The 24,866-nt window shown below is 41.8% G+C and overlaps 1 protein-coding gene across 7 annotated transcripts in view; it reads left to right on the top strand.

Moving 5' to 3' along the window:
• Positions 1 to 24,866, top strand: part of AKAP13 (A-kinase anchoring protein 13) — a 228,407-nt gene that overhangs the window by 189,472 nt on the left and 14,069 nt on the right. For all 7 annotated transcript variants that reach the window (XM_076347955.1, XM_076347960.1, XM_076347959.1 and 4 more), the window contains 16 exons: positions 2,429 to 2,471; positions 3,761 to 3,866; positions 9,029 to 9,200; positions 12,448 to 12,515; positions 13,369 to 13,435; positions 14,620 to 14,755; positions 15,732 to 15,844; positions 16,873 to 17,019; positions 17,641 to 17,891; positions 18,518 to 18,643; positions 18,748 to 18,865; positions 19,376 to 19,624; positions 21,901 to 21,977; positions 23,342 to 23,523; positions 23,606 to 23,688; positions 24,020 to 24,199. In XM_076347955.1, coding sequence (XP_076204070.1) covers positions 2,429 to 2,471; positions 3,761 to 3,866; positions 9,029 to 9,200; positions 12,448 to 12,515; positions 13,369 to 13,435; positions 14,620 to 14,755; positions 15,732 to 15,844; positions 16,873 to 17,019; positions 17,641 to 17,891; positions 18,518 to 18,643; positions 18,748 to 18,865; positions 19,376 to 19,624; positions 21,901 to 21,977; positions 23,342 to 23,523; positions 23,606 to 23,688; positions 24,020 to 24,199 — 2,118 coding nt within the window. The remainder of the gene's footprint in view (positions 1 to 2,428; positions 2,472 to 3,760; positions 3,867 to 9,028; positions 9,201 to 12,447; positions 12,516 to 13,368; positions 13,436 to 14,619; positions 14,756 to 15,731; positions 15,845 to 16,872; positions 17,020 to 17,640; positions 17,892 to 18,517; positions 18,644 to 18,747; positions 18,866 to 19,375; positions 19,625 to 21,900; positions 21,978 to 23,341; positions 23,524 to 23,605; positions 23,689 to 24,019; positions 24,200 to 24,866) is intronic.

The raw sequence follows: 24,866 nt of genomic DNA, 5'->3' as shown, positions 1-24,866 counted from the left end.
AGTTTGTTTATTTTTTCACGTCTTCAGGGTTCATTTCTTATAAGATGATGGATGTCTTAGCACTGAGATTGCACTTGATTTCAGTTACCGCTCTTCAACCTCTCCACGCCTGTTACTCTCTAGAGTATGGAGAATTAGTTGCAGTTTGTTTGATATCATGATATGTTTAAGACATGGATTTCAGGTGGCTGGACAAGCCAGTCTGTGCTTTTTAGAAAATTATTATGAAGCCTTTGGATTTCTTGAACCACAGAAGTTTAATTACTGCCAGCCTTAAGGAGCTGCGAGCTGTTTTCTTCTCTTTGCAACATCCTAGTCCAGTCGCTACTTTCTGCATAATGCATCTTGATGAATTGTTTCCAGTCCAGCTACCATATGAAATAATTTTGGTGGGTGACGCTTAAAGGGTGTTCAGATAAGTACACCAAAATTTGGCTGCTAGCCCAGATTCATTGGGCATATATAGCAGTCCTGGCCTTTGAACAAAACTAATTTTTTTTGTGGGTTGTGAAGTCAGTTTTAACATTTCAGTTTTGAACCTGGTCATGATAGGAAACACAAAAATTATGGAAATAAACCTTCCTTCCCCTCTTCTACCTCAAAAAAAAAAACAAACCCTGAAGGTGAGAAAATGTGTGCTTTTCTATGCTCATCTTCATGGGCTTTATAGCTTTCAGCAGAGTTTTGATCATATGATATTATATTGTAACCTAACATATGAGATCATACGCAGGCTTTCACCTTGATTTTTGTCTGGATCCATTTTGCCTGCCAGTGTCAAGAATCCCCCATTTTTAAGATAAAACACTATTGCGGTAAAAGATAAATAGTACATAATTGAAGTTCCCATGCAATGTACTTTCTCAAGGTGCTGAAAAACAGTCACGAATATCAAATTATTACAGCTCTTGATTCAGCGTTCATTCATATTTCTTACGTTAACTGCAAACAAACGAAAAGGTTGGTGAAGTACTTCAATCCAGTCAAATTGATGAATCTATTAAAAAAAGGAAAGACTAAGGAGGCTTAACCCATGTTAAAAGCAAACTAGAGCTGAAATGTGAACCAGAGCCTCTGGAGCATTAACCAGGGAGTTGGGAGTCTGTAAATTACTTGTGTGATCTTAGCAGGCGCTTAGGTAGTAGATATTACATGAAACCCCAGCACAGTCAGGAAATTGAGTAGTAGACTTCATTTGATATATGTTACAGTGTTCCTAACTTTGATGTATTTGGGATAGATCATTAATTAGACGAAAGATTTTGCAAGGGAGATATTAACAGAGATCTCCAAGCAGGGATTAGGTAATGGGGTATGCCAGTATTTTAGTTTCTCAATATGAAGAAGTGATATTTCTGTCTCAGGCTGTGTTGACACTTGAGTCAGCGGTTAGGAAAATGTGTATTTTAGAATCATAAGGCATAACATTGTATGCACAGTTTTTCCTAATGCACTTACTGCTTTTGGACAGAGGACCGTCTTTGCCTCTGATGTCAAGTGGCTCTCTTGCATTCACCATTAGCTTGATATGTTAACAGAATTTGAAGCCAAAGTACTGTTTTTCTTACAATGTATATGCAGAAGCCTAATAAGATGATCAGCCATGCTCCTTCTTGAACTTCAGATAGGACTGCAAACGGTGCTTGTAGTGAGGGCTTTTTGGAGTCCTGACAAGCCCAGTTACTCCGGAGAGAGCCCTCTCTCCGCTGGATCATTTCGTCCTGATTTTTCAGTATTCTTTGATGGTTCTGGTAAATGGTATCAGCTACCTAATCTGCTCCAAATGCATTGTGCAAGCAGGTTTCTTGCAGTATAAAGAGAATTTGTGTCACTGGCAGGGCTTCAGCTTTATGTCAAAAGTCAGACTTTCCTCAAGCACAATGTTGTGTGACTAAGCTCTAGGCTGGTAGTGTTTCGTGGAAAACAGAATAAGGCTTCCCTTGTTTCCCTTACTCTTTATGAAGTGCTTCAGGATTTTGATGGGAAAATGAACTATAATTTTATCAAGCAGAAAAGTTTTATACATGAAACCCGGATGTGTTGTACAATAGAGTCTTTGTAGTGGTGTATAAATAAAAGCATTGTGGCAGAATGATTCTCATTTATACCTAGTGTCATTGAATTGGCAGTTCTGATTCAGATACCCTGATTTACCAGCAAATTTAACAGATGCACATCCTTTGCTTAATAGCTGAAGAACGATAAAAATACTAAGCAGGCTTTCACCTCAGCATCTAATTTGAGAGCACCTAAGGATACAGGGTACAGGCTTTATCCTGAGCACATGAAATCTATTCTAAACACTTACTTCTGGAAAACATTTCCCCTTCCTCCTGAACCGTTCAAATATGCAAACTATGTTTTTAAAATCAGTGGGCTAAGATTGCGGTCTAACATATCACCCCCCCATCCCTCTGATCTTTTCCAGGTATGCAGGTGTTCGGCGGCCCCACGGGTTCCTCGGTTCAGAGGTACGGTATTCTGGGGGTACTGCGTCTCTTCTGGTGGGCTCTGGTTTGGGCACCCAAAAGCCTTCCTGGCACCAGTGCACTTCAGCTGAAATCACAAGTTGTCAGGCTTGTGAAAATCAGTCCCCTATGTCTAAAGGCTGAAGAATATTTTAGATCATAGAATGTGAAAGTCTGTTTTAGGTCTTATCTCTAACAAGGCTTTGTGGTTATTCATAGCTTATAACATATCACATTATCTATTATTGAACAAGATCAGTTTACCCTGAGTTGTATTTTACACTCAAAGTAGTTGTTCCTCCCTTTGGTTAATTCTGTCTATATTTCTATAACGAAGGCCAAAATGGTCATGTTTTTGTACATTACTTTTCATCCTTGCAAGCTGTAGAGAGGAGATAATCTTTCTGGTGGGTGCTGACTTTAAAAGCGCTCCCCTGGAGGAAGGACATTTGTGGCACTGAAGGAGCTGGGTGTCTGGTCTCTGTGTCACTCTGATAGCTTTGGCTTTATTTCGTGTCTGGGAGGCTCTTCACCTCTGCTCGCTGCTGTTTTCTCCTCCTTGATTTCAGTTGTCTTTCTGTTGTTCTGCTTTTGGTTTGCGTTGTACTTCCTATTGACAGACTGTGTCCTTTTCTTTAATGCAATAATAATTTCCTCTGTAATTTCTTATTCTTCCATAGAAGCTGAAGCAGTCATAAGCTTGTGCGTGTAAAGACTGGCAGAAAATATCTGGTGTTCCAGAAATGCCTAAATTAATACAAATATCCATTGCTGTTTATTACTTAGTATTGGTATTCTCATTTCTCAGGGGAGGCTTTGCAGACAGTGTGGTTTCTGTTAAAGATGCTCACTGCCTTTTAAGAGTTCATTAGATGTCTTTCTCTAGAAGGAGATTTCTCTTTAAAGGATGTGTGCGTGTCTGTCCCTTCTGTCTGAAATATCGATGATGAAATGCTAAGACTGACTGTGTATCTGCAATATTGGCCATGTAAACGGGCAGATGCTGCAAGCTGCTTAGTGGTTATTTGGCCACGGGAGCAGCAGAGGGTGCTATGGCATGGTTTGAGAATGGAGATTGCTTAAAAACAGGTAAAGGGATTCCTTGAAATATATGACAAACTACTGGATTGGCATTTTGTCTTCACTTTGCCTTCTCTGGTATAACACCATAAAGCAACCCGTGACTCTATTGGATAATAAATGCATTTGTCCTTTAAAAAAGAATCTATCCATTTAACAGGTGCTTTGGGAGAAAAACAAATAAAAGCAACCTCTTTCTTTTTTGATTTTAGCATATCTGAAGAAAGCAGCAGTGTCTCCGCTGGTAAAAGTGGAACAAAAGTCAGTCGCACCTTCAGCTACCTCAGGAATAAAATGTCCAGCAGCAAGAAGAGCAAAGTAAGTGCTTCTTGTGATTTACACAGCTGTGAAATACCCATAGTTAGCAGAGATGAATTCTGTATTTCAGTGTGTTTCCACAGGGTGGTATTTATGTCTTTGCCTGACTTTCTTTTCTTTTTTCTTCCTTTCTTCCTTTTGCGAGGGGAGGATTGTCTGTGGGGTAATAGGGAATAGCTGCATGGGAAATCTTAGCACCCCAAAATTGAAATGCATCGGAGGTGAGTTTTCCTGTGCAGTGTTTTTGCCTCTTTTCCCCACAGAATGAAGCTTCATTTATTATGGAGAATAGATTGTTCTCTGGCATGAGTTATGGCTTTGCAGTGATTGATGGGTCTAATTTTTACAGAACCTGAGAGGTGTTTAATAGAATGAGGACAGGAGCTGTAAGAAGGGACTGGTTGCCGAAGGCTGTATTGTGTTTCCCTTTTACCTTTGCCACAAAGTTCCTCTGCGCTGCTGGAGAAGTTGCTCAAACTGTGACCTTTAGTGATGGCCAATATTTATATTTTCCCCTTTTTTTCCATCCTTGAAACCCTGGGATTTAATTTGCTGAAGGTTAAGTGCTGCTCAGCACAGCTGAATTTCCTGGGAACAGCATTGGTTACAGAAGTAATTACATTAATGTTAAATACTTCACACAAACGGGTTGTTGTTGCCTTAGATTGTCCCCTAAAGATTAATACATGTTTGAGGGGTTTTTGGCTTGGTTGGATTTTTTACTTGAATTTCACCTCGGTTTATCATGTCTGACAGAAGCTAAGAGCACCTTACCTCACAGTGGGCAAGGTGTATTATATAGTTAGGTGATGTGTACCAATATGTTGGTAAATACTATTGGAAGGCCCCTGAGACACGTAATTACATATTCTGATGAGTGTCTGAATAGCAAACGGGAAACAAAATGTGGCATAATGAGCATTGTGCCTGTCGCAGAACAAGGCTGGGCTGAAGCATACACGTATGGGAGGGGTCGTGTTTCATCTGCACAAGCAAACTTGATTTTATCCTTTCCCAACATAAGCACTTGGTGTTTCAGCCTGAGTGTTCCTCTAACATAGCTGGGTTTGCGCGCTCTCATGGCCCAACGCACATTTTGATACACGTTTTTGGAAGATTGCATCACCTTTGCAATGAGGTACCAGCTGTAGTGAGATCAGTCATCCTAATGCACAGTTCCCCTTTGTGGATCTGCCTTTAAAGATGCAAGCTGCAAGTACCAGCGGCTCAGAGCTGCTGCTGAGCAGCTTTAAGACAATGCTGTTCCCTGCTGCAAAGTACAATATAAAAAAAAAATATATCTATTTACATAGAAACCTCTGTGCAAACCACTAGGGAGAAGTTGTGGAGCATGTTGCACAGCCTGTGAATGAGACTGGAAATTCATTAACTGGTTCTTGCACTTCGGGTGTATAATCTCTAAAGCAAGAACTGGAGATATATATATGTAAGAGATCTGGTTGGGACAGGTAAGAAAATATAACAGAAGTGCTTTGAGATATTTGCTCTGCTTTTGTTAAATAAGTGCAGTCTGATTTCACTAATTCCATGATTGTGTCTGAAATTGTTGATAAAAATTGCTCCAAAATCCCAACAATAATACGTACTACAAAAATTGCAGCTCATATCAGTTCTGATATTTTTACTAACTAAAAAGCCATAATATCATTCAAATGACGATTTCTTCTCTGCTCGCGGTGGAATGTTTGCATTACATACATTTTTAGGGCTTCAGCTGTACATTTAAATAATTTGACCTAAAAATTCTTGGGAACACTGATCTCTCAGAAGCATTATGGCCAATGAAAACCTGTAAGAGTTAAAAAGAAAAACAACAAACCTTGAAAGAGGAAGTTGGACAGGAAGAGTTGGTTTCTGCTGCTGTCTGGGCTGTCAGGAGGGAGAGAGGCTTCAACTTCTTTCCAACTAGGTTTTACTTTTATCCAAACCTTCAGAAATGCACCGTTTTCTAAGATGAACCGTAAAATAAAGCACATCTGAGCCTACTAATGGCAACGGCTCTTCTTGAAAATGGTGTAAACAGTTATGTAAAAAAACCCTTAAAATAAAGGGGTGTTTGGAGTATTAACTGGAGGGGATACTGGTAGAAGTTTGTGTGAATTTACCCATGTCTGGCATGTACTTTGTGTTATTCGAGGATTAGTCATTGAATCTCTTGAAATCAGCAGCGTGCACTGATTCACGTTTGTGAAGTCTAAAACATGCTATATCTCTGCAATTAGAAAGAAAAAATACTCGTTTTCTTCATTTTGGTAGAGAGTTTCTGGGAAATGACGACAAAAAAATTAGCATGAGTAATTTGTTTTTTTTCCCTGACTTGTGCGGTTATTAGGCAGTGTTGTACCACCAACAGCGTTTCAGTGTATATAGTAAGAGTTGTAAGTGTTTGAAAGGAGTAGGAGACAGGGAATATTTGTGACCCATAGAGCAGGAAGAGCGCAAACACGTGAAACCGTTCTGTCTGGGAAATCATCTGCAGCACTTGGTTTACTGAAGTACTACATAGCAACACTGAGGTATGTTAAATTCACTTTTTCTGTATCCCAAACATCACAGACGGTTTGATTTACCACCCTCTGCCTTTTAAATGGGTGGTCTCCTATTGACTTGTGACTTCTAAAATATTAATCCCATCCTTTCCTGCCTGTATTTTTTTTTTTAGCAGTGAAAGCTAGGGTAGGACAAGATGAAAGCAGTAGCAAAGTAGCTAAAATCATCTTGAAGGAAGTTAGCAGCAATCGTCCCGCCCTCCCCCTTTTGCTCAACTCCTCTCTGACTGCCGTCCCCCCCGGCCATCCGTCCTGGCAGCTCTTGGCTGTCACGATGGGCTAATGCTGGTGGGGAGCAGCCCTCCTGCCCCTGGGGGGGAAGGATGTCGATAAAATGGAATAAATTTGCCGAAGTACCTCAAATAACAGTGAAGCTAGTAAGACTTAAGCATTGGGAGGTAAGAGTTTCATGGTTATTTCGGAGCGGGATCTGCTGCTGCAGCGCACAGTCTGTTATTTTGAGCCGTACGACCGAGTTGCGGTACCCGTCGTGTCTGTTAGTGCACGTCGGTGCAGGTTCAGCCGTGAAGCCGTGCTTCAAGTCACGCTGGCAGCTCCGATAGTGCAGGAAAATGGTTTTGTTTTTACAATCCTTTTATCAAAAAACCCCCTCCAGTGACTGTCATAGCAGAAAAAAGTTAAAATCTTGTTTTGAGACCTTGTATTTCAGCGGTATGGCTGGCATCCCGTGTATGAAGTTTGCTGTTTCCTCCTTGAAAGTGGTGCACCCATTTCCTGTTTTTCCTGGGGTCGTTCAGCTTTAATTAAAATGTTTTTTACAGTGATTTTATGAAGACAGGGTATTATTCCAGACTCTAGAATTACTGGGCTTTGCAGTAAACATCAGGTGCATTTAAAGTATAGGACGGTGAATCTCCTTTCAGCATTTTAAGTGTGAGAGTCACAAGATCTGCCTTGAGCGTAGGGTGATCTTTTCTCCTGGAGCTTCACAAGTCCTGGCAATGGAGCAAAACTCCAGGCGTCAACTTGGTACCATCGGCCAAGGACTAAACTGCAGAGTTTTGGTTCTTGAATCCTGCCAGTTTGGACATGGTTAAAGGTGGGCAGGTCAGCGGGTGGAGAAGGCTGTGGAGGTTTATGTGGCACGGTGATCTGAGCTGATGGCTCAAAGGAGGTGGAAATGTGCCACAAAGCAGACTCTTCTGGCAGGTTTTCCGCTTCAGACAGGATTATTCCATCCGGTAATGCTCTTGATTTTGCTTATTTGCAGAACAAAACAGCATTTGGGGCCAGTAAATAAACTTTCTGTTTATGAGGCTTTGCAGGGGGAGACTCTTGACGCTGGCATTTTGCCTGGGGTGTGCTGGGAGAGGGGAGATCTTAGGCTGAGTTACTAATTATTTGAGTGTGTCATCAAAGGCTCAAAAGTTTCCCTTCCAGTGACTGCATAGCTCAATACCTCTTTTAACCGCTTCATGGCAGTTGCTCACATGGGCTGCTCTGCAGCTCTCTGATATTTAGGCTCTGACAATATTTAGCAAAGGGGATGTGGCATATAAATAACAAAATGCAAAGATAAGCTTACAGAAGCCTTTACCAATTTCTGGTTAAGCTGCTCTTTCAGATGCCATGAAATCCGCAGTAACAGTTAAAATACAGGTCTGGAGCTGAATTGTATGGTGAACATTTTGTAGGGTGGTACATAGAAAGACAAGGAATCGCTATAATTCAAATTTGGAGTTTTTCTATGGAGTTTACTTTAAAAATTGTTTGGGAGAATTCCAAATCCACAAAAGGCTGCAGGGCAAAAATGTTTCAAATTTTTAGTATTTAGCCATTTTCTATCTCAGGTAGCGACAGAAAGGTAAGCAAAAACTCTGCTAAAAGTTGGAGAAGGTGGCTGTGCTTGTCATCTTTCCAAAGCTGAGTAGCTCAGAGGTTGAACCGTGGCTTCCAGAAGACAAGATAATCTTTTATGGTGTTGCTGTTGTTCCTCAGCCTTTCTGTAATGCCGTATTTCGAGAGTGTGTGTAAGATCCATTTCCCCAAAAAGCTTCACATGTTTACTTAGGGTTGCATGAAACTGTTGAAAAAGTTGCTAGTCAGAAGGAAAACAGAGGTGGAAATATCCTGACAGTGGTGCTGTACCGTCACTGGGGAAGTGTTTGCATTCTCCATTAAAAATGGAGCTGCAAAGCACGAGTCTTTTAAGGGTCGGCTTTAAAAATTAACTGGGTTGAAAGTTTGATACACATTACCTGTGGTGTTTGTATTTAACACAATTCATTGAAAGTGCTGAAGAGATTGATCAGAGCCTAGAAGAAGTCATTCATTATATAGCAGATATAAAACAAAGGTGGGAGAAAATAGCTGCCTTCAGAACAAACTCAGTTTCATCTCTGCTGGTGAGATACCCGTGCAGAAGGCTCTGCGAGTCAATAGTATGTTAATCCACAGCCATGGGGGCTGGAAGCTGATTTTTTTAATGGAGGGCTGCGCAGACACATGACTATTGTTATGGTGTATGCCGATCAATATTGTCATAGTGCCGAAGGCAAACACTGAAGAATTTATAACTAGAGAATAGACCTCTGCAAAGTAACGAGGCATTTGTTCATTTTCTCTTGGCAGGAAAAAGAGAAAGATAAAGAGAAGACGAAAGAGAAGGACAAAGATTCCAAGGAGAAGGAAAAAGATAAGAAGCTGTTAAATGGACATCTCTTCACTGCAACCTCCGTTGTAGCCCAAGCAACCTGTTACCACTGTATGAAACCTTTCAATAAGGATTCGTACTACTGTGCAAGTAAGTCGGGTTTTTTTTCCCCGCTTCGTTTTGTTTTTCACTAAATCTGACATGGGAAATGCAAACCTTATGCTTTATTTTCCTCTTGCTTAAGGACATGGGGTGGGAGGGAGACTTTGGAGACAGTGATTCATGGGGCAGCATGTTGCCTTATGGAAGCTGGACTGAAATGAGTCGTGGCTGCAAGGAGGCGTCCTGCAACCTCCTTCCTGGCCCGTGCTTGGACATCGCAACATCCCATGGGGTTTTCTGCCCCTGTTAGTTGGGATGTATCACTCAGCTGGAGGACTTTGGCTGTTTTAGCCGCATGTAATGGCTTGTGGCTGAGGCGCTTCGTTAAGATGGATGGAGGACAGGGAAAGCCGGCTTGGATCATGGCTTTTATTTCCAATGGGGAAAAAATGTCCCTCCCATCGGTAGTACATTGCTTTAGTTCTCTGAAACACTGCTTCGGTGAGCCCCCAGTGAGAACAGCATGATACAAAAAAGGAAATACTAACCCTCTTCTCCCTTTATACATGAAATTGCATCACAGGTCAAATGGCAACTACCTGTGTGCGTGTGAAGTACGTGCAGTACAATGCAGGCAGTACGGGAACCACAGCGGAGGGTTTCTGCAAGATTGGTGATTTTGTTCTCTTTTCTTATCAGACGGTTTCTCATGGCTGTAGCTCGATAAGGTCAGCAGCGTTTGTGTGGTTGAGACCAGAACGGTGGCTGGTTTACATAGTGACCCAGAGCTACAGAATATGTAGAAAAAATGTCTTTTTCCCACTGCAGCTCAGGGCTCTCCATTCGTCACTACTAGTAATATTTTTTACTCCACTAGCCTAGAGATGAGTCGAAGCGCGTACGGGAATTGCTCCCAGGCTAGAGCAGGAGACTCTTGTCTCTCTCTGTTCCTTCTGGTAGATGAACAGTGTATAAAATATCTCCGGTGAGCAGGGGCAGGAGCCGCCAGCTGAATCCCGAATGGCAGTTTTGAGTTTCCTGGAAGAGATTTCAGCAAAGTTGTTTGCATGAGACACGCTCTGTGTCAGCCTGACGGGAAATGGAAAACATAAACAATTCTAAGCTCTCAAATGCATCCTCTCCCTTTCCTCAGTCAAATTTCTTAACAGCTTCTGAAGCCACTTAGAAAATCAAATATATCCCAGTTTAACTCTCTATATCCTAATGAGTTAAAATAATCCAACAATGTCATATGTTTTAGCATAGATGTTCTTTCCTTATTTTTCAAGGTACAACAGAAAATTATTATAAGTTTTCTGCATTGGCCTGAAAATGAATGCCACAAGGAAGGTTTGGTCAGGGCCCAGGTTGTAAGCTAACATCCGAGAGTGGTCCTTTCTCCCATCACATCTTGAAATCAGCCATCAAATGCCTTGGAAATGACTGATAACCAGCAGCAGAGGCTCTGCTGTTCCTGTGGTGTCGTAGACCGCTTCTTTCCTACAGAAGTGGCAGTGCTTTACTGCTACTATCACTGCTCTGTCTCGCCTATGGATGACTTTTTCTTAATGCCTTTTAAAGCACTGGATCATTTTAAATCAATGTCTCAACTTTTCAATGATGCCCCCAGCTTCCTGAAACAGCTAGTCAATGCTGAAAGATTTAGCACGCTCTAAAACAAATGGGCAAGCAAAAAATCCTAATTTTTAATAGCTCTCTGACTGGTCTTTTTTATTTTTTATGATCAGTGATGCAGAAAAGAGGCTTTTGGGGGTTTTAATTGTTAATACTAGTGATACAGAGGAGTTGGAGGAACTTCCTACCTGCTGAAGGGTTGAATTGGAGGAATAAAGTCCCTGAAACCAGATTTTTGATGTAAAAAATCAAAATGCTCTATTGCTAAATGGTACATCCTAAAGAGCTGCCTTCAGGCTCACAAGGCTTGAATGTGAATTTAATCGTTCTGAATTGTCTCACTGCCTCTTCGTGCACCAGAAGCAGGGTCCGTCCCTCTTCCTTGTTTGATCTGAAAAATGATACTGCTTGTGGGTTTCTGCAAGAACGTGCAGGTTTCTTTCTTCTGTCTCTCTTGCACAGGAAATTGTGGGACATTGACAGAATAGCAACGCCCTACGGCCTTACCCTTACCTCTCTCAAAATATCAGAAGAATTACTGGCTTTTATTAAGTAGGCCCAAATGTAAGAAATTTTAGGAATGTGAGCATGTTTTGTCATTCTGGGTGTGGAATTTTTTCCTTTCATATTTCTTCTAGAAATAATTCAGAACTGTACGCTTACAGTATAACGTACACTTAAAATATAATTCATGATCTCTGTTAATATGTGTTTTCATGGATGAGTGGAAATAACAGGTTTTCTCTAAGCTACTGAATCTCATCTGAGACCATTGGAGTTGTGATCTTTCATCTGTCAGAAGAGTTAATCCTCCAAACCCAATTATCAATTATTATGAAAAAAGCAGTTTTAATCATCTTTGAAAACTTTGATTCCCAGAAATCTGCTGGCAGCGATCATGGGCAGACTCGGGGTATTCCGAAAAAGATAGGCAGCTTTTGCTCTGGCATATATGCAGCAAAGGGTGGTGTTAAAGCACAATGCTCTTTGCATGGGTAAATGTTGTGGTTTCGGACCAAAACAGTGGCTTCAGTCTAGTTTTCAGCAGGAAGTCCCAACCTCACGGACGCAGTCACCTGGCAGATGCTCCTGTTACTTTTTCTGATAATCCTGTAGTACAGTAGCACTTGGTTTCTGTACTGTAGATCTTGGCTATGATATGTCTGAGTTTATGTAAATGAATTTTCCTGTCCTTTTCCTGTCTTCTGGATCCCATAATCCTTGTCTTGATGAGAACAGTATTTGTGTTTCCAGAGAAAATTTTGGCCCTACGATTCGTTTCTGTCTCCTGCTTCTGCTTTCCACCTTACTTTTCTTTCAGAGGAATAACTCCATCTTTTTTCTTTCTTTTTTTTTTTCTTTTTTTATTTTATTTTTAATTTAAGACCCATTAGGACCCTGGCAACTCAACCTTGGATTGATTTTTAAACAGAATATCCTGTTAAATTCCATGAAGAAATCTTGTTAACAAACAAAAGGCTAATTATCCGGGAAAGCAGCCTGTCTTTCAGTATCTGTAGCTACTCGTGTAAACCACAATGATGCCTGAAAGTTGTAATTTTCAGTTGTGCAAGATAACAGTTCAGATTACAAATGGCAAAAACTGACCTGTTTTCTGTGGTTTTTTGTTTAATTGGTTGGGTTTTTTTACTTTTGACAGACTGCAATGCAATTGTTCACAAAGGCTGTAAGGAGAGTTTTGCTTCTTGTGCAAAGGTCAAAATGAAGGTAAGAGATTTCATCTACTCTACTGAATAAACAAAAAAGTTTAAACGATTTAGCATGCAGAAATTTAACACCTTCTACCGTACGTCCCAAAGTTTCCAGCTTGTTGGAAAGAACTTCAGCCCCTGTGCTATAGTGAATAATTTCTCTGGGCTCTCCTGAAATTCCCCAGAACCACACATTAATACAGTAGTTGTCCCTGGGACTCCGTGAATGCTCCAGGTCAGCGCCACAGGGTGTTTGTTGGCAGCAAATTCCCTGCGTTGTTCCCTGCAGTACACAGGGACCTTATGGTGGGATGGTCTGTCCTATGCTTCGATTAAAAAAAAAAAAATGCTTCACTGGCAAAATTCAGGGGTGTCCAGCACCCTTAAATGCCATATCTCTTAATTCTCAAATGCTGCATCCTGTAATGCAGCATCATGTGTATATAATGCATAATGAAAACTATTAAATATGTATGTTGTTTATATGAGGAACATGTAGAATTCGTGCTTGGCCCAAATGTGAGGAACCTCTTCTGCAGTATGATTCTCCAAGCTAGTTAATGTTCATATAATTATGATTTTTCAGTTCTCTTCAGTATTGTCAGCACTTTCTCTTCTCATTTTCCTATTTGCTGCACGTTTCTCCATCTGTTATTTTGCCCGTTTCATTGATGGCAACTGGGGGGGGCAGCTGCATGTGTGTGTGCGTGTGTGCATATATATATAAAAAAAAAAAATACACATACAGCCAAGAACTGATCTGTTCTGAAAGGATTCAGAAAAAACATAGCTTTTTTATTTTAGTTATGTAGCACAGCCTGATGGGAGAAGGGAGGAAGAAATTACAGTGAATTTCGTTTTTCTTTCAGCCACAGAGAGGGATGCTGCAGGCACATGATACCTCTTCGTTACCCACAGTAACCATGAGAAACAAAAGTAAGAAAAATTCCTTTCCCTCTGCTTTGGTGATGGTCTGTATCTGCTGTTCTTAACTGTTTTGACAACTAATATTCGATATTATGAAAGCTAACCTTTATCAAAGCAGGGATGAGAGCATCTTCTGTGCATGATAAGCAATGTTTGGGATTTCAGAAGTGAAGTTGCACAGAGTTCATCCACTTCTGCAGTGTCCATGTAGCTTTGAGCAAATGTAAAGTCATCTCAGATTTAGAATAACTGCTTGACTGCTGTAGCTTGCTGAAGGCCTACAGCTAAGTTCACAAAATCTGGAAGACACAGCCTATGTCAGTGGGTGTCTGACATTGGAAAGAATCCAACTATGAGTATTATATTAACAGAAATTGTTAAGATTACAAGTGGAGAGGATGCTTGTTCAAAATTTTTTTTTTTTTTAATTAAATAGTCTTATGCATTGAGGTAGTAAAAACAGAAAGTTTAATTTTGAATAGGAGCAATACTGGCAAACTTCTCCTGGTTGCGCTGAGATATACACTGCACTGCGGAGCTACCCAGTGTGACCGAGGGCAAAGAATAGGAGTGAAATAGCCCACATGGGTTTTGTAGTGGCACGATTTGATAAGCTTATTTAGTGATAGCTTGGAGATCGCTCTGTGGAACCACGCTGTATGATAGCGATGTACCCACTGTGGTATTTGTCATGAAATTCAGAGGTATCGCTCCAGAAAGCAGAAATGCATCTGAAGAAAGGAAAATCTGGAATTAATATGAAAAGATTAGTTAAAGGTATGTGATAGTACATTGAGATAAGGATTAGCATTTCTCTGTGGTGCGTACTGATAGAGAAACCTATCTCAAAAAGTTTGACCAGAACCAGGAAGATGTATATAATTATAGGCCCAGGGAAATTAAAAAGCAACATAGTAGATTGCTACATGTGGTGATTTATCAAATAAAATTAAATTCAGTTTCCCAAGTGTGTGTTTCTGGACTTGCAGATCCCACCCAGATCTTTTAAGCATAGTGCAATGCAATCAGTTCTGCACAGGGGTCGATGTTCTTTCCTTCGTATGGCTGTTTCTGACAGCTGAGGTCTCATAACAGCTCTAGAAAGAAAAGTGAATTTTAGAGCCTGGTTTCTTTAAGTCATCGTCATCGCAGTTAAGAACGCAGCTGACTTTTCTCTGACACTTCCCTTCCAGGCTCACAACCGAAGGAGCGCCCTCGCTCTGCAATACTTGCTCCTGATGAAAACACCGTAACCTCAATATTCAATAACAGGAGATCACAACAGACTACAGCACTTTCGAAAAGTGTCTCAATACAGAACATTGCAGGGTAAGGCTTCTCCCTGCGCACATGAGTATATGTGTATTATCTGATGCTGCGAGCATAGAGAAATTCAGATCTCATTAAAAATAAATTCATGTACTATGATTTGTATTAAAGGTACAAAAGAGGATCACAAAACCAGAAATACCCATATTATATATGGTATAATATACATGCAGTTGTCTTCTGCACAATCAGATTGTCTGGGTTAGTTTAGTCATGGCGTGAGTTCAGAGGCATCTGAGTTGGCCTGGTTATATTCAAGGCCACTTGACAGAGATGCTCTGGGCTCCAGGAGGAAATTCCTTGCCTTGGGCAGGGTACTGTGCGAGCACACGTTTGCAGCTCAGGTATAGTATTAGCTTTTGTGTCCATAATGACACGGTGGAGGCACAGAGCTGCAGTCTTAATGGTGTTTTAGGACTGTGTTATACGTAATTAATTATTTTTAAAAAAAAAAAAAAGAAGAAAATCTAATTTATGGTTCCTACACTACCTGCATATTGAACAATTCTACACACAGGGCAAATAGCGTGGACTGGGATGTTCTGGATACTTTGCATGCCCTGGATATTCATGATGAAATTTATTTTAGTCCATTCTTCTGATCCTTCCCAGAGCTAGCGATAAAGACTCCTGGATAGTCTTTTGTATTGCATTTTTGCACTGCCTGCCCCAATGACAATGGGAAGTGACAGTAAAATGGGAAGGAATTAAAAGGAGTTATCCAAACTATAAAACCAGGTGTGATTCTTTATAGAAGAAGCACCATCACTCAGAACTGTAGATTTTACAGTTTGTTGAGCCCCAGTGGGTAGTTGTTAGAAAACAACTAATAAAAATACATTTCTGTACGTAACCATGCAACGCTTGCCTTGGTTTTCAATTTGTATTTAAAAATGCATTTCTTCTGTGTATTTGAAAATACATTTGGCTGTGTTTTGATGTCATAAATTATATTCTGTGTTCTGTTTTTCTGCAGAGTTGGGAACGATGACAGCTTAATACACACTTGGAAATTCCTGTCACAGTCAACAGACTCCTTACATAAAATCAGCCGGGTGAATGAATCCATGGAGTCGCTGGTTGATGAGGGTAAGAGATCCCCATGGCATTTATAGCAACAGGAAGGTCTCAGTGCTGCCTTCCAGAAATAGAAGTTCCATTTTGCCATTTCAGCAAGAGTTTTTCTTTCTAACGGACAATTAAAGTGCATTTACTTTAATCTTAGAATATTAGTATGATAAACTAAAACAAAGCCCCAAATAGTAATTTCTTCAGCTTGTTGAATTGTGGAAAAACATAAGGTTTCAGTTACAGTTGCGTTACTTGGAATTTAGCTCAGGGACGAACATTTCCTCTTTTGTTCTGCACCTCTGGCCCCTTCGTACAGCCACAGATTTTGCACTCTGTCACCTTTTTCATGCTGATGTCTTGCGTTTTGTATTTTTCCCAGAGTGGGGAAGGAAGAAATGTATTGTTTAGTTTTGTGGGTTTGAAAGTGAAGTCAGTTAAATTAATTTCTTAAGTTTAAATATTTTTTTATATATGGTGCTTTTTTAGGATGTGGCCAGTAGTTTTACATCTTAGTCAATATTTACCTGAAAAGAGCAGAATGGTCTTAATTTATTAAGGACTAAACAAGGGCATGCTCATGGTGACAAGAGAAAATTTCCCAGTTCCTGCACAAATGAGCAGTCTTTCTTAAAGTTATATATGTATATATGTAATGTATGTAGTGTTCACTTCTACCTGCATCAGTTCTGGCTTTCTAAGCTTGAAAACACAGGCTTCACGTAGGTCCAAGTTCCCTTGATTCAGTGATGTAAGTGAAGGAAGACAAACTGCGATGTTGTTGCATTGCAGATGAAGAATCCATTGTCTTTTATCTGAGCTAGAATTTGGTCTGTGTGAAAATCGTGAACTAGTTTTGTGCTACTAGCAAATAGCGTTTAAAAGTGCTTTTCATAACCTGGTCCTTAAGTGGTATACTTCCATTTGATCATTTTTGTGTCAGTAAAGCCGAATGTGTGCAATGTCTGTGGTGTGACAGAGAAAGCCTAAACCTAAATGAATGAGACAAGTTAACCACATCGTAATGGCACTTCCATTGCTTTGTGAAGGTGCAGACATGAACGAAGGACAGCTGATGGGTGACCTGGAATTAGATTCCAAGCAGCTGGAGGCAGAGTCCTGGAGCCAAGTAGTGGACAGCAAGTTCCTACAGCAGCAAAACAAAGATGTTGTCAAACGGCAAGATGTCATTTACGGTGAGAGATATCTGCATCTTAATTTTTCACTTATTGTAGATAGCTTCTTGAAATACTCGCATGCATGGATTTGGGAAGCTTTAGGTCAGTGAATAGGAACACTGACTTGGTTTTCTCAGAAGCCAAAGTTTCATTCTTGAAGTTCTTAGAAACGTAATGTATTCTGTGAAAGCTTGCTTTCTGCCTTTCACATATCTGGAAGCCATCAAAAAAACCAGAAATTGCCTCTCCTCGTTTATCTGCTGATGACATTTAAACTCCGTTACAGCAGAGCAGCTAGCTAGGAAGCCTTCTCCTGCCGGATGCCAGAGCCATCCTGTATGGCAAAAGCACAGTATGTTGGGGCTGGCAGTGAGGTGTTAGGAAGGAGCAGATAACAGTGCTGAAGGTTCAGACCTCAGCAGCAATGTCCAAAGCTCTTTATTGTGGGACTCCTCTGCCCCCTGTTTCTTCCACACGTGAAACTATTGATTGATGTTTCAATACCTGACATGAAATTTTCTGAAGCTGCTTAGAGAAGCCCAATTATGGAAGAGCTTTCTAATGGCAGCTTTTCCTTGTACTGTACACTCATGTACTCTACAGTGACCTTGGTTTTGACCTTGTCGATATCCTATACAGAGCTAATGCAGACAGAAATGCATCATGTCCGCACCCTGAAGATCATGAACGATGTATACAGCGCAGGGATGTTAAAGGAACTGCAGTATGATCAACAAGTTGTGGACAAGATCTTTCCCTGCCTGGAAAACTTGCTGCATATCCACAGTCACTTCTTCCAGCGGATTCTGGAAAGGAAGAAGGAGTCGTTGGCAGACAAAAGTGAAAAGAACTTTGTTATCAAGAGAATAGGTGACATCCTAGTGAATCAAGTAAGTGCTGGAAAATGCTTGCACTTCTGAGAGCACAGCTGGAAACCAGGCGCTCTTCCTTCCCTCTCTTTTATGCCTGTTAGATAGTCACAGCTGATGGCACCTTTACTCTTCACACACGTAAAAATCTCTGCCTCTGCTTTTTGAAGCACTTTTTGCTCTTTCAGAGGAAGGTCTAATGATGAAAATTAATTTAGTTTATTTTGCGGGAAAGAGAAGCGTTACCTGACAGGCACAGAACGGTTTGACCATAGCCTGGAGGGTAGGCAGTAGCCCACAGCAAAATATGTCCAGTGTGTTTCTTGGCTGAGTTACTGACCTGCTATTTAACTTTAGGTGGGTTTACTTTTCTTTACCTGCGCTTTCTCCCTTCTTCTTTTTGTCTGTCTTGACTTTTTTGTTGTTGGCTTTTAAGCCCTGTGAGGTAGAATCCCAAATTTTGCATTGTGTGAACACAGTGAAGTCTCAAACTCAGCTCTTTACTTTCTAGAGATCTAATTGCCTGGTTTAGGATGCTTTGGACTAATTTGTTTTCATCAAGTTCTTTTGAGAGACTGGCAGGCACTGCTGGGATATCACACCAGGAGCTCAGTGCAAATTGGACCTCTGTGTCTCATGTCTTGCAGTTCTCCGGTGAGAGTGCTGAGCGAATGAAGAAAACATACGGCAAATTTTGTGGGCATCACAATGAGGCAGTAAATAACTTCAAAGATCTGTACTCAAAGGACAAGCGGTTTCAGGCATTTGTCAAGGTAGGGCCTGGTAGAACAGACATAGTCGATGAAAAAAATATGTCCTTTCTGCACTCTGGTGAGCGTTTTGCTACAGAACTGAAATTTTCATCTTTGTTCCTTAGAAAAAAATGAGCAGCTCCCTGGTGAGGCGTCTTGGGATTTCTGAATGTATCTTGTTGGTAACACAGAGAATTACAAAGTACCCAGTCCTTTTACAAAGGATACTGCAGTACACCAAAGGTAGGGACCATTTCCTCTATTCAAAGCGTGTATTTGTTCCTCCAGTGTAAATTTCTTGGATCCTTTTCAGCTGAAGCAGATTTTCTTAGAATAGACTGACTAATCCAGTCATTATTGTCTCACACCACTGTAACGAGACAACTCAATTTCATATCTCCATTTAGGATTAGTTATTCGGGTGCCTTGATTTAGTTGTTATAAGTCTGTGTGTAGCTAATTATGGAGCAACATGCTTAGACTCCAAAGTCTCCCAGCTTGCTTTTTTTTGGTAATGGCTAAAATATGTGGTTAATACAAAGTATATTGGAATAGTCCCCAACCTCAACCATATATGTGAAAGGTCTTGTGAAACTCTCCTTCAGGGGGAAAAATGCAGCCTGTCTCATGAAAGTATTAAAAAGTTACAATGCGGGAATTTGGGAGGGAGAAGAGGAAGGAAGGAAGTAAAATCAGGAAGTTAGAGTCCACAAGGATGAAGTGAAATTGAGGTGTTTCTCTTTCTATTCAAAGAAAATGAAGTGGAACATGAAGACTTGACTCAGTCATTAAACCTCGTTAAAGATGTGATTGCTGCAGTCAATAGCAAAGTCAGCAACTATGAAAAGAAAATGCGTCTTGGTGAGATTTACAACCGGACGGATAGCAAGTCCATCATGAGGATGAAGAGTGGCCAGATGTTTGCAAGAGAGGACTTGAGGCATCGGAAGCTCATCCGAGATGGGCCTGTTTCACTAAAAAATGCAGCTGGACGGTTAAAAGGTAAGACTATCCTGCCTTCTGCCAGGGGAGGATACAGCTCGCCCTCTCTGGATGTAGGATTAGTCCTCAGATTGGTGTCTCCAGCCTTTATTTATTCTTCTGCTTTGAGAGATTTTGACAGCAGCTTTCCCTGTGCTGTACACTCGCATCCCATCGCAACATTTCCGATTCCTTGTGTTGTTTCTGGGGTGATAGGTAGCTGCTTTTCCTCCTGGTGACTGCATGCCTGCTGAAGGCTTGGGTTGCAGTGACTCCTCGGTGTGTCAGCCAAGGAGCGGAGTTGCTGGGGGATCCTTTGGGCCAGGAGAACGCGATGGGGCTGCAGTTGCCCAGAGCAGTGAGTCAGATCTCCACACCACAATGCGCATGTGCAGCGGTTCCAGGAAGCGTGCTCACTGCATCTGAAACCCAACCTCAGCTTCCTGGTGGCTCTGCCCACCAGCAGCAGTGCCTTTCCTTTGCTCTGAGGTCTGCAGTAGGGCTGCCCAGGCTCAGCGTTACCATCCCCGTTTCACTGGGACTCCAGAGAGGTGTCCCAGGCATTTGTTGGGACAATTTGTTGTGCTCTTGAACCTCTTGAGCTGCTGATGCAAACTGTTCAGGAGAGGCTCTGGTGTCCCTGCAGCTGCCTCTTGTTTGGTCAATGTTTTCCTGAATTGCTCTTTGTTTGTTATCAGGTGGAAGTAGTTTTTCTAAGGTGCCGTGCTCTGCTGAGCACTGAAGTTCCCTACTGAATTAAACACTACATCTCCCAAGGAAGCGTTCAGCCGGGACCATGGTAGCAGTAAGAGCAGACAGGGCTGTGTCTCATGCTTGGCAGGAGGGCTGGGCTTTCCTTCTTTTGCTCCAGCATCAGCTGATTAAACCACGGTACTTGGGCATGAATGGGGACTGGTAGCCTAGTGCCGTGCTGCGCAGGAACACAATGATAACATGAAATTCCATATTGGGTATGATTTATTTTGAGGTTTTGGAAACAGGAAGTTTACAAATGGTTTCTAGGCACTCGAGATTACTATTGACTTTAGATGGTGGATGAAGCAAGTTATGCTGCTGTTGTGAAATTTTGTGATAAGTACAGGCTGCATTTGCGTTTCGAAGTCATAGAAATGCATAAACATACCTCCGTCTGTAGTGCAAGCTCCCAGCAAAAGCAGGTCCTGCAGACAAGCTGCAGAGCCCAGGGAGAGAATAGCTAGTTCACACATTTGGGCTGTTTTGCGGGATTTGAAATGGAGCACAGAGAAGTATAGGAAGAACTTTTCTTAGAGGGTTTTAGCATTTCCCCTCTTGCAAAGTGCACAGACGATAGAGAAGAACAGAGTCAAATGCTGACTTTTGCAAACCTCCCAGAGCTTTGAGTTCATTTTGCAGCTTTGATTAAAGTTTTGTGGTTCTTTTATCTGGAACAGATCCTGTCTTCCCAAAACAGAATGGAAGGAATTACCCGCGGGATGATTTAACTTTTTGGTTTGCTTCCTCTCTATCACAAGATTTCCCAAATACATTACACAAAAACTCTTTGTACTGAGGGCTCTGGGCGGCGCATTATACTTGGTAGTTGCTGTGCAACTTTATGATATGTCATTAGGAGACTTGGAAGGCTGTACGTGTACTCTGGGAAAAGGCTGTATTCTGATTTAAAGTCCTCTGTTGGCTTGATGTTGTGCTTCCTTCTCTCATGAAAGAAAGCCACGCAGGCTCTGTCGGCTCCCCTTGGAGTCGGCAACAGTTGTGTTTTTCTGTGAGCAGAATTAGTGGTGGCTCCTGAAATCAGTATTTCCTGGGAAAGAAACTGCAGCTGACAAATGTTGTTAGTGCACGATAATTTACACTCCGCAAACCACTCATCAAGAGAACCATAAAACCCAAAACTTCCTGTGCAGATATTTTGCTCGAGGGCTAAAATATTGATTGTTTGAGAAAACAGTGCTTCTATTCAGTAAGGGTGTCTAGCTTTCGCTGTTATGTCCATGTCCTAACTGTTAGAAAGCATGTGGCTGGAAAGGAGCACCCCTGCTCCGACAGATGAGAGAAAATCCTGCAGGTTTCCCAGGTGCTGTTGTGCTCTGCTTAATGCAAAGTTGGTTCAGAGCTAACCTGACCCGGCATCTCCAGGAGCTGCCCCTGTTCCTCCTGCTAATTGGGAGGTTGGCCCTGCTTCCAGGATTTGCAAAAACAGACCTACTGCTCCCCAGCACTGGTGTTATTAAAAGAAATCTGTTTCGGGGTGGGTTGTGTGGTTATACTGCACTGGTATGCTTTTTCTTTTGCAGAAGTCCAGGCTGTTCTCCTCTCTGACATGCTCGTATTCCTTCAGGAGAAGGACCAGAAGTATGTCTTTGCCTCACTGGTAAGGCTTCAACTTTTTCTCTTCCTTCCTTTTCTATGTGAGAGACTCTTGATGTGTGTTGTGCAGCGAAGCCAGTCATCGCCTGCTAAACAACTTCATTTTCTTGCTTATAACATTTTTGTTTGCTGAGCAGACTCCATTCTTTTTGATAGGAAAACATGTCTTCATGCCCCACCTCCCCTTTCTGCAGTGCCTTGGCACAGCTGATAATTGGCCTTGGAAAACCTGCCTGTCGCTTGATACACTTACTCCTTTTCAGTTTGTGCAAATTGAAGCAGTGATTAGGATGGGAGGCAGCAATGGGATAATGCAAACATTGTAAAAATGAATCTTAGCAGAAGGAAATGTCCTAATACTATGGGGAGCCTGGGGGGTGAAATGCCACTGCAGTAAATTCAACAGAACAGCTTGAAAATAAATGTCAGAAGAATGTATTTGTAATGCACAACACCAAAAACATTAGCTTTGGAAGGCAGGCCTCATAAAAGGGCTAGGCACGCTGACCTGCTAAAGAAAACCTAGTACCTAATGGAGTCTGTTGTGGCTGTACCTTGTGAGCATGGTCTAGACTGGCTAAACCTTGTGACCTTTTCACTCTTTGAACATTTTGAAAGCTGATAATTTGTTATTCCAGTTCCACCAATGATCTGCACAGACTCAGTGCCCTACACAGGGGGAGCTGATTTGCCCACAAGTCTTGCTAGTGAACCGCTGCCGAATCAGCCCAGTTGTAGCGTCCTGTAGAATGCACAAAGGGGCTGACTCATATGCAGATGACAACAGCAAAGGGATGTTCTAACTGAGCAGGCTGATTACACAGAGACCATAGCACACAATGAACGTCATCTTACACACAAGTCTTCTCCATCATAGGGGTCAGCTATGAGCTTCTGAGAACAGCAGGGGTTTTGTGGGATTTGAAAACAAGATGTTACTCCATCCTAGGGGGAGACTGTGAAGATAATGTGTGTGAAGCAGGCGCTAGCAAGCTGCACTAAGTTTAAGGAACTGTGATATTAATGACAGAGAGAGTGTGGACAGGAGGAGATGAGATCAAAGGTCTGCTGGAGTTAGAGCAAAATATGGTAGAGTTTGCAAAAGCACAAAGTCAATTTTAAATTAATTCTTTGTTGAAATGGAACAAGGTGAAACTGCTTTTCCTACAGAACTGATGGAGGGAAGCAAGACCTTTCCTGTTCTTTGACTCCATTAAAATGATTTATTTTTTTAATTACTCAATAGGTTCAGAAAATGTTTACAACCTGAGCGAGGTAGCGGTATGGTTATTGGGACCATTCCAATGCTACTTTGCATCTGGGAATTAGTACTGTTCACCCTCCTCACCAGTTTCTTTCCATCTGAAGGACCAGAAATCCACTGTGATCTCTCTGAAGAAGTTGATTGTACGAGAAGTGGCTCATGAAGAGAAGGGTTTGTTCCTGATCAGTATGGGTGTAAAAGATCCCGAAATGGTGGAAGTCCATGCTAGCTCCAAAGAAGAGCGTAACGGCTGGATACAGATTATTCAAGACACAATGAACACCATGTAAGCTACGAAGCTGTTCTTGCAAGGCAGGTGATGCACATGATCATGTTCTGGTGGTAATTGAGACATGTCTCTTGTCCAGGGATAAAGATGAAGATGAAGGAGTCCCTTGTGAGTCTGAGTTTGAAAAGAAAGTGTCGGATGCGAAAGTGAGAGGACTGAAAGGTAAAATCCTTCCCGGGACAGAGCTGGGGAGTGGTTTTTGAAAAATTTACAGGAATTGTTGTGTTGGGTTTTGTGGTCGAACTATGACTTTTTTCAAAGGAGTGAGAACCCTGCATCCAGCAAATAATTGCAATCCTTGTTTGCACCTCACCTTGCTTGCATTATTTTTTTTTCTGAGCCTGCCGGGTGCCGTTGCTGTGCAGGATTGCGCAGGGCACAGTTGTATCATCAAGGTTCCACTAGATGGGGCCAATATCTCAGGAATCGCTCAGTTTCCTTGCCGAAGCTTTTATTTTCTGTCTTCGTCTCTGTTTTCTGTTCACCCTCACAGAACAACTTCAGCAGAAGGATAAGCAGATCCTCCTCTTGCTGGAGGAGAAGGCCAAGATCTTCAGGGACATGGCAGACATTTCTGTGCAGGAGGACATGCCGGGCTCCAGGCTGCTCTTCAGAGCCAACACAGAAGAGGCACCAAAAGGAGAGGCCATTATGAAAACTGCAATAAATGAAGGTGAGCAAGTCAGGGTGACATGTTAATTACACTAACCAACGGACCCACCTTCAGTGAAGCCATCAGTCCTCAAGCACCAGTTTTGCAAGGGAAGTCTTCTCTTTGTCAGGATAACAGCATAGATAAGGAAGATAGTGCTACTCACGGTATTGTCTCAGGGACAGGTAATGAGGATCAGGAAAGGAAGCAGATATTGATGGCTGTTGAAAGAGGGCAGAAAAGAAGTCAGCACAGAGAACAACTGTGCATTGAATCTGCACTGGGGTCAGGAGCAGCACAGGATTTATCCTTGACTGAAATTTGGACCATCCAGGCTTTTGCTGTGCTTCAGTCTCAGCAAGGTGTGAGAGCGAGGCTTGAGTTCCAGCAGGCGCTTGTGGTGCCTGCAGGGGACAAGCAAGTCTGTTGATAAAGGCAAGGGCAGATGGAAACTCGGGCAACTCACCGGTGTGATTTTTTGGAGAGGCTAAAAATTACTAAATGCTGTTGTCAGAGCACACCAGGGTTGCCTGGAGGAAGAGAGGGAGGTGTAAGCCTGTGCAGAGCTCCAGGAATTGGAGTTTAATGGTCAGACAGGCTGAGTTTTTGCAGGGGGAATGCAAAATCTATGACAATATCATTGTCATAGAAACATGGTTTCTTAGTACAGCAAAGCATGTGAATTGCT

This window comes from Aptenodytes patagonicus, chromosome 10, assembly GCF_965638725.1.
Source record: "Aptenodytes patagonicus chromosome 10, bAptPat1.pri.cur, whole genome shotgun sequence".
NCBI lineage: Eukaryota > Metazoa > Chordata > Aves > Sphenisciformes > Spheniscidae > Aptenodytes > Aptenodytes patagonicus.
Note: the sequence above shows the minus strand (reverse complement) of the source record. Positions and strands in the feature narration are given on the sequence as shown.